The 14,273-nt window shown below is 36.5% G+C and overlaps 1 protein-coding gene across 2 annotated transcripts in view; it reads left to right on the top strand.

Moving 5' to 3' along the window:
- Nucleotides 1-14,273, top strand: part of raver2 (ribonucleoprotein, PTB-binding 2) — a 145,759-nt gene that overhangs the window by 125,090 nt on the left and 6,396 nt on the right. For both annotated transcript variants that reach the window (XR_012408018.1, XM_001338047.9), the window contains exons 12-14: nt 7,973-8,074; nt 9,868-9,990; nt 13,013-13,210. Coding sequence is in view for 1 of the 2 variants with exons in the window: in XM_001338047.9 (XP_001338083.5) it covers nt 7,973-8,074; nt 9,868-9,990; nt 13,013-13,210 (423 nt within the window). In the remaining variant the exon portion in view is untranslated. The remainder of the gene's footprint in view (nt 1-7,972; nt 8,075-9,867; nt 9,991-13,012; nt 13,211-14,273) is intronic.

The following is a 14,273-nucleotide window of genomic DNA, read 5'->3' as shown; positions in this document are numbered from 1 at the left end:
GAAATTTGCATTAACAAGCAGTTGGATATGTGTACCTAATAAAGTGGCTGGTGAGTGTATTTTTTTCCCAAATACATTTGAATAGAAATCAGCTATTTTAAAAGGCATTAGTACATTGAGTTATTGTATTTTTCAATTGTACCATCAAATAAATGCAGCTTTGAGCCAAAGAAAGACTTCAATAATATTTTGATAAATCTAAATTTAGATTTATTCATAAATATACATATTTTAAATACTTATTAAATCGTTCAAATATTTCTAAATATTACTGATTATTTTGTATTTCTAAGCAACACCCAAATAGTAAAGTTTAGACTAAATGCAATCAACAATACACACAAATATCAATTACTTGCATAACAGCTGTCACAGGCACATTTGCAGTTACTGGGCTTTTTATTTTTTTATTTTTTGCCTTTTGAACTTGCAGGACAGGGTTAAGACTGCGGCCTTGAGATTTTCTGTATCAGATGAAAGTATTTGACCGTTGTGGATTACAGACACTGACAATCAGAGACTGGAAGAAATCCCAGTGTTCACTGCAGCGATCAGTCAGTCTCGCCTTTTCTCCCCCCGTTATATCCCCCACAATTCCACTCTCCACCGCAGGCTTCCACTGAGCCCCAAATCTGACAGCGAAAGCCAGAGAGAGTGTGAGGAACGAGAAAGAAAACAATTCTGCCATATGCTCAGCTGCACAATAGAGATAGATGGGTCTATACGGAATAAAGAAAATGAATGTTTGAAACAGAACAAAAAAAAGACTGGAGCTGCGGTGCACAACCGTGTCCTAACCAGAGCCTGCAAATGATAAAAGTTACTTTCAGTTAAATCTTGTCCCAGATGAGCTTTTGCTTTATTGCTCGCTTTAAATTTTTGCTTCATTGCGCTCTGTAAAAATCTCACCGGTCCAAAGTCCCTCTTCACATTAAACCTCAAAATATCTTCTGATGTCTATAACTGAACAGACAATCAGATGATTCAAATGTATCACATTACAACAAATTTGAAACAAGCTGGCTCTCTTAAAGGTTAGAGAGTTAAGCTGAACTTAAAGGTTTTCATAGTGGTTAGCACTGTCACCTCACAGCAAGCAGGTCGCTGGTTCGAGTCCCTGCTGGGTCAGTTGGCATCTCTGTGCAGAGTTTTTGTGTGGGTTTCCTCTGGGTGCTCGGTGTCCCCCACAGTCCAAAGACATGCGATATAGATGAATTGAATAAGTTTAATTGGCCATGTTGTATGTGTGTGAGTGTGTATAGATGTTTCCCAGTACTGGGTTGCAAGTGGAAGGGCATGCACTGTGTAAAACATATGCTGGAATAGTTGGTGAACATTAATGAATGAAGGGACTAAGCTGAAAGAAAACGAACTAAAAAGTTTTCATTTGTGTTTGAAATGTTAAAGTTTAAATAATCCTCATTCCAAGGGACCTACACACATGAATTTAGACTAGAGTTGCAAAATTCTGGACACTTTCAATGGGAAATAACAAGAATATATGCTGAAAAAACAGGGAATTTACAAAAATGCTGATTTCTCTTACCATGCAGAAGTGGTCAAAAGTGTGGACATTAATATTTGGAAAGTGTTTGAAAGATGTATCTTATGCACATCATGCTTAAATGTATTTGATGCATGAAACGAAACAAAAAAGTAATACTGCAATAATAATAATATGTGAATAATGATGTTTTTGTTTTAATATACTTTATAACAGACGTCTATCTTGCAAAGCTGAATTTTCACCCCATGTTGTCCGTTTTCCGTGTCACATGATCTCATTTTTTCTAATCAAACTTGGAAACAGTTGTGCTGTAGCAATTTTTTATTTTCAGTGCTCGTTAATTAATACAGGCCATATAAGTTCTTAACTTTCTAAGTAATTTTTAGAAATCAATGGTTAGTTTCCGAAATGAAAAAAATTCCTTTGTTAAGTTTACAGAAGGTAATGGGAATTTTTCAGTCCCTTTGCAACCCTACTTAAGACGCTGTATGGTATTATGCATGCCATGCCTGTGGTTCTCAGTTCATTTAGGCTGCACTTACACTGCACTGTTCAAGTGACTCAATTCCGATTTCTTTCTCTCATGTGGCACAGATCGCATATGCCCCATGGACGTGTAAGCAGGAACAAATCACTTGAATTCCGATTTACTCAAATTAGATTCAAGCCTTAAAAAATTAAAAAATTCAGGCCTTTATATGTGGAAATTTATCCGATATGAATCGGATATGTGTTCTCGTGTCTGCATTGTAAGCAGGTAGATCGGATTTTCACCCGTCAATAAGAGTCGCGCGTCATTAAAACCATAGAGAATGACGTCAAATCTGACACTTTCTTTTCAGAACAGACTTCAGCAGAGTCCCAACCCTTAAATCTCATGCACGAGGACTTAAACAGCTTTCATATTTTCATATAGCACAGGTATTTAAGCATGTTAACAAGAGCGAGAGAGCACAATGTCTGCCAGTAATCAAACTAATAACTAGTGCATACATCACGTGCATAAATCACGCCATGGACATTACATTAAGATGCCTAAAGGTTTAAAAAAGCCAATATATCAAAAGAAGATGGACAAATAAGAACCTTTCTGTCATAAACTATAGTAAAACAGCTTGTCAAAAGCTGCGAACAAATTACATACAGGAATAAAGAAAAGAGCCCTCTTTAATTATCAGCTGTTAGTCAGCCCGCTCTTTTTTTTTCCTGCTCATTGCATCTTTGCCGTGTACGGTGTAAATGCAGACGATCGGATACAAGTCATTTTTAAAAGCTGATGTAAGCAGGTCATCAAAAAAATCATTAAGGACATGTCTGAATCCACCTTTGCTATTTTTAAGGACGAAAAAACAGTTTGCGCCATGGTGCATGGTCTAACAGGGTTGTGCTTAATCTCTTCATGAGTTATGGATGTGTTTTGAGCATAACATGCATTAAATCAATTAGAGCCTCGTTGCCAATTCCCTTTAAGAGTCAGTTGCGTCATGCCATGGCGCTATTTGCTATTTACATGGCGGATTTTGTAAGTGGAAAAACTGAACGTTTCACTAGTGAAAAAACAGTTAAACAGAGCATCTGCAGCACGAGGATAAAGAATGAGCCTCCTCCATTCGGCCACTTTACTTTCTCTTTACTCCTTTACTTTCGTGGATAAGGAAACCGTGTTATACGCACTTCACTGAAGACATCCATTAGCCTACATGTTTCATTTCATTTTTTAAGCACAAAGGTTTGTTTCAAAAGTATTTTTAAATTCAGTTTTAATTTTCAGAAAACAAATAAATGAACAACAATAACCAAGTGTGGTCAAAAAACAGAGTTATATCCAAACACACATCCTATTCTTATGCCCCATATAGTGATGCATATGTCTCCAAAACCTGACAGGTGGACGAATCAAAACTTATTTAAAAAAATATATATATATAAATATTCATATAATAAATATTTCTACTAATTGTAATAACATTATAATAAAAATGCAAATCGTCATGAAAAAACTGAAAAAAGCCCCCCCCGAGATGAAGGTATGGAGGCTGTGGTTTTTATTTTTATGTAGAAAATAATAATTTTTGTAACATATTAATCCTTTTATTTTTTTCATACATACATATATTTGTGTATTGCTCTGCACTGGACTTTAGAGCAGCTTTTACTGCTCATGAAAATTGGAGTTGCAGTGGTATGAAAATAGTGTTGCGCTAACTGCCTTTTAAGTGAAAACATCTACTGAAATAATAATACATTTGTGATTTTATCTATTTATATTATGTTTTTGTGTCAGAATACCATTGACAGGGATGCTTTTTGAGTCACAAGTTAGACTCTGGCCTGTGCCATGTGCCGATTCCCATCACCCTCCTCTCTCCACAGTAATATCTTGCCACTCTGCACTATGCTGTCAAAAAGGCGTCAAATGAAATGGAAACGTAAGAATTTCAGTAGACTCAGAGGAGAGAGAAATGTGCTCCAGGAGAGGATGAGAGGGAGGGAGAAGGAGTTGCAGTCCTCCTACAGTCTCTCAGATTCCTGCCAGTGTCTTTAGGGTGATCCCCTACTCATTCCCTGGCAGGGAGTTCGGAGGGGAAGGAAATTTAGCAGTATTAAATGGCTTAAATGTGGGTCTCCCTCTCATTACTGCCGGCGTTCCTATGACAATACGAGAAAAGGAGTGGGTGAGGGTTGGAGGGAGAGAAGGGGGGAGCGAGAGATGCAGAGGGGGAAGACAGGAGGGAAGAGGAAGATTGGCTGCGAGTTGTCTGTCCCATCTGGTCGCACACTCCCACACACTCCACCAGCTTTAGTGAAATGAGACAGTGAGCTTTCGCGCTGTAGGCGTCCAGAGAGAACGAGAGCAGGGAATGGTGAAAGGAGTGATGGGAAGAAGATGAGAAGGAAGAGATATATTAAAGGAATGGTGGAACAGAAAGCTGGCGAAACGGATAAGGCCACAAGGTTAGACGGATGGAGGGAAAAAAGCAAGACGAGAAGAGTAAGCAGCTGTGCCTCACGGGCACCTGGACGCAACAAGATACCACGTAGACAGACCTTTCACTCTCAGGATCGACTCTAGTCCACTTTGATGATTATTCTGGCCAAGGATGGAGAGGAATAAGTGGTTTGATCAAGATGTAAAGCAGGGACTTGCAGACTACCATTTTAATCCTGCCCCTTCACATGATTTTTTAAGTAATCCTGAACACAAGAATGTTTTCCCTCCAGGTGCACGTTGGCTACCCAACCCACGAATCTCCAAATCTTCTTGCTCAGAAGCTTTCTATTTTCCACAAACGTTTCTATTGTTCATTGTTGCCTGGTTTCGAGATCGGTATTGTTTTTAGGATTGAAACAATCAAACTGTATTTTCAGTGGTGGAGTGTGCAGAATGGTTAGACATTGGGGCTTGTACATAGAAAAAATGTAATCATCAAACACTTTTTTTGTTGCAAGTTATATAATTGGTGTCTTTATAAAAGCTGTGAAAAATGACCCAATGGAATGAACTGCACTGGTGACCTTCTCCCATGCAGAATTTTTTCTTTTGTTTGTTAATTCTCCTTCAGTGAGTGAACCAAACAATACTTGTTGGCTGGATTACCAGTGCCTCCAATGATGTGTTTGTGAAGTTCCTTTTCTTTGGTTTTTAAAGGGAAGTGTTGTCACCATACACTGCCTGACTATTTTTGACAAGTATTGTCGTCGATCCCAGTTGTGAGAGCAACAAATAATACATTTATTTCTAGTTGATCGTTTGGAAAAGTGGCAGAAGGTTGATTTTTTTCCGATGGATCATCTGTTGAACTGCATCACAATCTTCAGAAATGCCGCAGAAGACATATTGGAGCCCACATGGACCCAAGATTCTCACAGAAATCAGTCTAGTTGTGTAGGAAGAATCTTGGTTTGGGGTTACATTCAGTATGGGAACATTCGAGAGATCTGCAGAGCGGATGGCAACATGAACAGCATAAGGTATCAAGACATTTGTGCTGCCCATTACATTATAAACCACAGGAGAGGGCAAACTCTTCAGCAGGTTAACACTCTTTCTCATACTTCAGCCTCCATATCAAAGTGCCTAAAAGCAAAGAAGGTCACGGTGCTCCAGGAATGGTCAGCACAGTCACCAGAGCTGAACATTATTGAGCATGTCTTGGCTAAGATGGAGTAGGCATTGAAGATGAATCCAAAAAAACCTTGATGAACTCTGAGAGTCCTGCAAGAAGGCTTTATTTGCCATTCCAGATTACTTGATTAATAAGTTATTTGAGTCATTGCAGAGATGTATGGATGCAGTCCTCCAAGCTCATGGGAGTCAAACAATATTAATATTAATTAAAAATAAAAATTCTTTATCCACTGCACCATGACTTTATATTCTATACTATACATTATTTCTGTTAAGTGACAAGAGTTTTGTCCAAGCAAAGTCAGGCCTTACTGTCCCGAATAAATAATTAAGAATCAAGGCATGGTCATATTTTATTTTGGTCAAATTAGCGTAATCTAAAGGCCTTTGCCTTTCATATAAGCTACTTCTGATACCAAATGATCAACTAGAAGTCAAGTCAACTAGTCAAGTTATTATTTGTTATTCCTAAAACTTAGATAGGCGACAAGACTTTTGTCAGGTAGTGTATACTGTAGGGTTAAATTGTAGGAGTTTCCAAATGCTTACAGTGTGACTGTGAATGAGCATGGAATCTAAGCATGTGTGTTTTATCAACAATGATTGTTTACTCGTGTGCATATAGTAAGAACTGCATTAGCACGTTTGATAAATATTGATTTTCTTGTACTTTGGTACATTCTGAATTTCATTCATAGGACAAAATATTGAACCTTTTCTACGCACTCTTGGTAAATGAGGGGCCTTGGTACCTAACAAAGGTTTTTTGCCCTATGGACTTATCTGCTCCCTGATCCCCTAAAAATCCAATGAAACCAAAAAGCAGGGTTCATTCTGTGTGCAATATACAGAGTAAAGTCAGTGAATAGACTGGCTTTGCCATCTGTTGTCAGCGAAGGTAAAGGTCAGACAGACCAAAGCCACATCAAAGAACTGCAGTGACTAAAGCCGATTGTAGTTTTGCACCTGCATCTGGGTCACGAAGTTGCACCAACCAGCTTTTATGTTCTTTATCTGCATGAGAGGAAGTAACTCTCAATAACAGAACATGGCAGTTGCTGTTTTTGTAAAATACAAAACGGGAACCAGAAGAAATTGGACATTAGATACAATGAGAATACTCTTCTGTTTGTGCCCTTTTGGCTTGGTCGCTTCAGTTTTTCTTTTTGCATGTTGGTTTGCTAAGCTGAACAGCCAATCAGAGGTCTGCCACACTGAGCTAGCACTGTGAAGCACTGCAGAAAAACTAAACAAACTCGGTGACTATGTTTACATGGACATCAGTAAGCTAATTATTTACCTTAATCAGATAAAGAATAATAATATGATTAAGGTGTTTACATGAGTTGCTTTTTAAAATAATTACTTTCATGTTCCCATTTCACATGTTATTATACAGTACATAGTTTGATTACCGTCATTACATCACCATTCGACGATAGTTTTCTCCGTTATTTCACGCAACAACAGTTTGTGTTCTTAAGGACACCATATGTATGTTTGAGCGTTACATTTTGTGTTCAACTGCAGTTAACTTCTCATACTATGCGTGTAAATAGACAACGGCGAGTACAAATTCTGAAGTAACAAGCCATTTCATTCATTTGTTTGTCATTAAAGGCCTGGCAACTACCGTGTTTTGCGTCCTGTTGCAAAATGTAGAAAAAAACACTACAAAGCGGTAATAGTCTGATTAAGAAGATTACATGCCTGTACTGCACTTCAAGTATGCCACTAAAGTAGTAATACTCCACACATCTTAATTAGATTTCTGTTTAGTTTGATATTGACTTTAGTCGGATTAACTTCATCAAAAATTGCTGTTTACATGGTAGACTCTTAATCAGAGTGTTGTCTTAATCACATTAAAATCAGAGTATAGGTGTCCATGTAAATACAGAGTATAGGTGTCCATACTTGGTGACAGCTAAACACTGACCAACAGCTGAACGCTGGCATGGTGTGTCATGCAGAAAGTTGCAAAGAGAGTCACTCACAGCTCCAATATGGAAGTTCTGAACAGAAAAAAAAATGAGCCGCAGTAAACTTCCACATCAATATATGACGTGGTATACCAGAGTACACATTACATTTACACAATTCCCACAAACCAATGGCATTTCAAAGGTGTTGACCAACTTTTGCAAAGTTCACTTAGATTGTTTTTGCCTGGTTTTGTTTGAAATGATGTCATGGCAGTTTGCACACCAGTACATCAGAGCCTTGTGTCAGAGCCTAGACATGTTTGATCATCAAACAGATCTCTGTTATAGCGGCCTGACTGTGTTTATTCTGTTCCATGGGTTCTGATCGGTGTGTGTGTGTGTGTGTGACAGGAGGCCATGCAGCAGTGGTACCAACACTACCAAGCACAGACCTACGGCAACACTAGTCAAGATACGACAGCAGTTACTGACTGCGCGAAAGAGCAACCTCAGGTAAACACACAAGCATACCCATAAACACTGTACGTTTTATCTCTCCACAAAAACAAAATAAGTCGAAAAAATCCTGAAATCCTCTGGAAACAGTGTAATAACTATGGCTGTGTGATTTGAGGAAAATATCTAATTGAGATTTTTTTTTTTGACATATTGCAAATTCGATTTGATTTGTGATTTCATTTTGTAGTCAAGCTTCAGCTCAATAATCTGATATTAAGATAATAACTCATATTGTACTTACAGTAACTGTTGCTTGCTACTAGATTGAGTGACACTGGCAGTACATTTATACTTTCATACTAAAGCAGTTGACTTTTTAGCAAAGCCGTGGGTTTGCACTTGACATTAGTGGGGAAGGGTGAATCCCCTCAAGAATGAATATGGTTCATATATGCATACAGTTGAAGTCAGAATTATTAGCCCTCCTTTAAATAGTTTTTTTTCTTTTTTTAAATATTTCCCAAATGATGTTTAACAGAACAAGAACATTTTCACAGTATGTCTGATAATATTTTTTCTTCTGGAGAAAGTCTTATTTGTTTTATTTCGGCTTGGATAAAAGCAGATTTTAATTTTGTAAAAGCCATTTTAAGGACAATATTATTAGCCCCTTTAAGCTAGATTTTTTTCCGAAAGTCTATAGAAAACAACCATCGTTATACAATAACTTGCCTAATTACCCTAATCTGCCTAGTTAACCCAATTAACCTAGTTAAGCATTTAAATGTCACTTTAAGCTGTATAGAAGTGTCTTGAAAAACATCTAGTAAAATATTATTTACTGTCATCATGGCAAAGATAAAATACATCAGTTATTAGACATGAGTTATTAAAACTATTATGTTTAAAAATGTGTCGAAAAAAATCTGCTCTCCATTAAACAGAAATTGGGGGAAAAATAAACAGGGGGGCTAATAATTGAGGAGGGCAAATAATTCTGACTATCTATCTATCTATCTATCTATCTATATATATATAAATATATATATATATATATATATATATATATAGATATATATATATATATATATATATATATATATATATATAGATATATATATATATATATATAGATATATATATATATATATATATATATATATATATATATATATATATATATATATATATATATATATATATATATATATATATATATATATATATATAGTTGAAGTTAGAATTGAATTATTAGAAGAAGAAAAAACGGGGGCAAATAATTAATTGGGGTCAATAGAAATCTGCTCTATTGTGGAGCTAGTAGACTAGTGGAACTTTGATGAATTGAAGTCTCAGTTACTTCCATATTAGCTTCATGAGGGAGATTGAGATGTTGCCATTTAGTTTAAATGGAAATTTTATTGTGTAGTCTGAAAAAGTCAGATCAGCACCACCTTGGTGAGTAGATAAAGACTGATTTTTTGTTCATTTATTTATTTATTTATTTATTTATTTATTTATTGGAATGAACTGTCTATTTAATGAAAATGTAAATATGTTAGGGCAGGTTTTTTCCAAATAAATTTGCTATGTAGCTGCAGGATGTTGCTGAGAAGTCAATAAATAAATCATGAAAAAAAAGTTTGTTTACCTACATGTCATGTGACCAGTAACCAAAAGCATGCATTTATACTGAAAGCTGAGCAAACATTGACTCAGTGTATGCACAAAATGTTCAGGTTAAAAATTTTGCTTACAAAAAACGGAAAACATCCAACTCAAGTTAAAAAGAAGGTCAATGGAAAGTCCCCAGCATGATAAGAAATGTGTGTGTTTATGTTCCACAGGTGGTGGTCACCTCCTCATACGGAGACTACAGCTCCTACATGCACGCTGTCAGTCAGTACTATTCTCAGACGCAGATGAACCAGACAGCTGCTCAAGTCTACCAGCACCGAGATGTCAGCAAGGTAATGTACACACACACTGCGACACGTCATGCTTAATCATGCTCACTTTACAGTCTACATGAACCAACTCTGTTCATCTTAGAATCTCTACACACTGATAGGGGAGTTTACTGTGCAGAGATAAACATACACTATGTACAGAACCAAACATGCAGAGCAGACATCACACACACATACAGGTCAGAAATACTCCAGTCGTCAATCTTCTGACAGATGTCAGAGAAGTCCAAATCCTGAACGTCCACTGTGTCTAAGTGTTTCTTGGCATGTGAGGGATCACTGTATGCACACTGTGGTTCTGACACCACAGACCAAAATAGAGAAACATTTGACTTCTCTGGAGGTATATAGAGTTTGTAAACTGTATGCATTCAGCAACACAAAGTTGTATACTGATATATGTACATTTCTGCATTTTAATATGCATATTAACTCTTTAACTGCCCACTCTACCAATCGATTGACTATATTTTGATTTTATTATATATATTTTTATATTATGTTATATTATGTTAATTTCATTAACGAAGTGATTTAAGTTTTAAATAATGGTTTACACAGACAGCATTGTTGGTTCACAAAACTAAAACCAAACATAATCCTGTTGCACTACTACACTTGATTTTGGTTTTATTGTGAAATAAAACAAGAACATGTTAAAATGTTAAATGAGAATCTGAAATATTTTAAGGCATAATAAAAAAAAAATGAAGATTTAGTGTTCAAAGAAGAGGTGTAAGACCAATTTATTTAAAAACATAATCAAAATAAAACATTTTGATTATGTTTTTAAATGAATTGGTCTTCAAACTCTTCTTTTCAGATTTTTATAGTATATGTGTTAATTCTGGTACTTTTACCGTAAATCGACATATCTTTCATGTGATAGAGGTTGATATTTTAGAAATTATGGGATGTGTTGAAAAAAAAATGCATTGAGTGTGTTAACTAGCAACATCAGGAGTTAAGAAATGCAATTCAATTTTTTTTCTTGGTAGGGTAGTTAAAGGGTTAAAGCAGACAATACATGTCAAATAAAAGAAACAACACCGAAAACAAACTAAATTGTCAATGAATAATAATAATAAAAAAAAAAGCTTAAATAAATAAAAAGGGTTTTTGTTTAGAATTTTTATCTGCTGTTAACTAAGAGACAAATATTTGGATTAAATAATTGTATTATGGATTCCTTTTGAAATACAATTAAAAATGTATCTTATTTTATGCAAAGCCAAATATTCCAGCATTACTCTAGTCTTCTGTGTCACATGATCCATCAGAAATTAAGTTTTGAATATTTTATTATTTTTTCAGCATTCTGAGCATGAAGTCCAAAACGGGAACAAGTTTTAAGAGAAATCCTTTGGAACAGTACGTTTAAATAGACACCAATACTCTGATTTTAATGCGATTAAGACAATAATCTGATTAAGAGTCTATCATGTAAACAGCAATTTTTGATTACCTCAATGCGACTAAAGTCATTATTAAACTAAACAGAAATCAAATGAATGTGGAGTAATCCTATTTTAGTGGCATTATTGATGTGCAGTACAGACATGTAAACACTTTACTCAAACTACTATCATCGTGTAGGATTTTTGCTGCATTTTTGAGAGGATAGTCTATACCAGGGGTGGCCAACCCTGTTCCTGGAGAGCCACCTTCCTGCAGATTTCAGTTGCAACCCATATCAAACACACCTGCCTGTAATTATTACATGGTGTTCAGGTCCTAATTAATTGGTTCAGGTGTGTTTGATGTGGGTAGCAACTAAAATCTGCAGGAAGGTGGCTCTCCAGGAACTGGGTTGGCCACCCCTGGTCTATATACACACACACACACACACACACACACACAGCTGTTTGACACTATTCTCTGCACCCATCAAGTCAGTGAAGGACCACAGACACCGGCATCACGAAATGCAGAGGGTTTTTGTCCCATACGGCATGCTGTATGAAATTCCATTAAAACAACACTCTTCCAGCAGTTCATACTCGCATCCAATATCTTGTTTGTAACAGGGGGCATGCATGAAATGTTCCTAAATGTAAGTGAAAGTGTCAAACTGCAGTTAAAGTCGACAACTTAAAAATGAAACACCCAAAATTACATGAAACAGGAAATGTGGACAGCAAGATGCAATGACACTAACTGATTTCTGTGCTATAACATGTGAAACAGGATCATGAAAGGAACATTTGAAAAGCAGCTCAAGTAAACACCTTCAGCATATTAATACCTTATTCAGATTAAGAGAAATAATTTGATTACTGATGTCCATGTAAAAGTAGTCATTGTAATGTATTTACTGTCAATCTAATGTGGCCTATTATTAAGTATGTATTCCTTTACAATATTGTACTTGTAATATGTTCAGTGCTGGTAAATATAACATTAATTTCAGAAACATCAAGAAATCTTTAAAAGTTCAAACTTTTTAATGATATCACCATTATAATATGGATGAAAAGTTGAATGGTAAAAGGAATATCAATTTCAGAACAGCTTTGCTTTATTGGCAGCAGCACTCACGCTGCTCTATTGTTCCAGTGTCACAAATGAGATCTTTGGACTGTTGGCCTAGTATGGAAGTATGGAAATGAAACACTTCAATTTACATATTTGTATTACTGGTAAAATTATATAACTATACATATGAGCTGGTTTACTGTATGTCTGGCCTATATACAAACATGTGTGTTGCTGTAGAAGTAAGCTTGTGTGTGTGTGTGTGTGTGTGTGTGTGTGTGTGTTATTTGCAGGGTGTATGAGCTTATGTAAATGTGGTGGCAGGTGGTGTTACAGGTCAGACACACATTCCTCACTTAGTCTCATGACACTCTCAGGACATGAGATCCTGCTGAAAACACTCCATCACTCCTCAGCACAGCAGCTGGCCCAGAGTGTGTGTGATCTGTAATCTGAATAGTCTATGAGTTTGTGTGTGTGTGTGTGTGTGGGTGTTATGCATAGATACAGTATAAATGCATGAATGTTTGATGATGTGTCTCTATAGGAGGTGGAGGTGGTGAAGACCCCCTTGAGTGCTCCTCTGCAAACCTCTCTAAATGGCAGCGCTCAGACCTTGTTGCCCACCTACAGTGCCCTTCCCATCATGCCCGGCTTCATCACACCAACACACACACATGCAGCCAGCCCTGCCACACACACACCTGCTGCACCCGCAGCCACCGACTGGAACAACTACTATTATGTGAGTGTTTATATGCGTTTCTGTAGAAAGTGTGCATAGGAATGAAAACAGAAGTGAGACATGTGACCTGTTAAACAGACAACTGAAAGATTACGGCCTCCAAGTGCCTTGGTGTCCCACCAGTGTTGATATAAAGCCCTATCGCACTGCTAGTGTGATATTACATTTGTACAACAGTTCGACAGCATAACCGTGTATATAAAAAAGAAAATCAAACACAGAGACTATAAATGTCTTTTGCATTAGGAACTACTTTCTTTTGACATTCGCTGACTTCAGAACAGCAGAAACTGCTGCTAATCCACAAACGTCACTTTAGAGCTAGTATTTGAATGATTCTCTTGCATAATGTCTAACATTACGACAAAACAGATGATTTTGCTCACATTTTAAGATTATAAGGCTGAACGGCATGAAATGCCATCAGTCTAGAGACATTTCCCAGTTTTTCTCTGTTGCAATCTGGATATGACAATAATTACCCCTTAAAAAAAGCCAAAGCAGCGTAAACACTAGCACATTACTATGGTATAAATACAGCACTACAACAGAGAGAGAGATCGACTTAGAATGTCACTTACCTGTGTTATAATGATTTGATCTGCAATAGCTGTCTCTGTTGCCCTCTTGTGGCGGAACATCAACCTTCTTTGCTCTGCTCAATATGACAAGTTGGCTGCCAACGTGCTGAGTTTCCAAAATTATAAATATTTAAAATAGGCACTACTCTTATAAATAAACTGCATAGTTGCAATCTAAACAACTACATTCTTGCCTAAAATCTTCAAAATACATTATATTGTCCAACAGATGCAATATTTGTCAAAGTTTATTGATCTGTTGTCACTTTATGTGGGTGGAGTAATACGCAGGGGTGAAGAGGCTGTACGAGTGCTGTTATTGCAAAATATCGCACAGCTATCAGCCAATCAGATTCCAGAACCAGATAGAAACAATTGCAGCGTTATGCATGTGAATTTGCAGTAAAATCTCAAAACATAAATTGACAGAGGAAGTATATGTAAACATTATATTGAAACAACTTTTTATATTTTTCAAAACA

This window comes from Danio rerio, chromosome 6 (assembly GCF_049306965.1).
Source record: "Danio rerio strain Tuebingen ecotype United States chromosome 6, GRCz12tu, whole genome shotgun sequence".
Taxonomy (NCBI): Eukaryota; Metazoa; Chordata; class Actinopteri; order Cypriniformes; family Danionidae; genus Danio; species Danio rerio.
The sequence above is the reverse complement of the archived record's forward strand: the minus strand, read 5'-3'. Positions and strand labels throughout refer to the sequence as shown.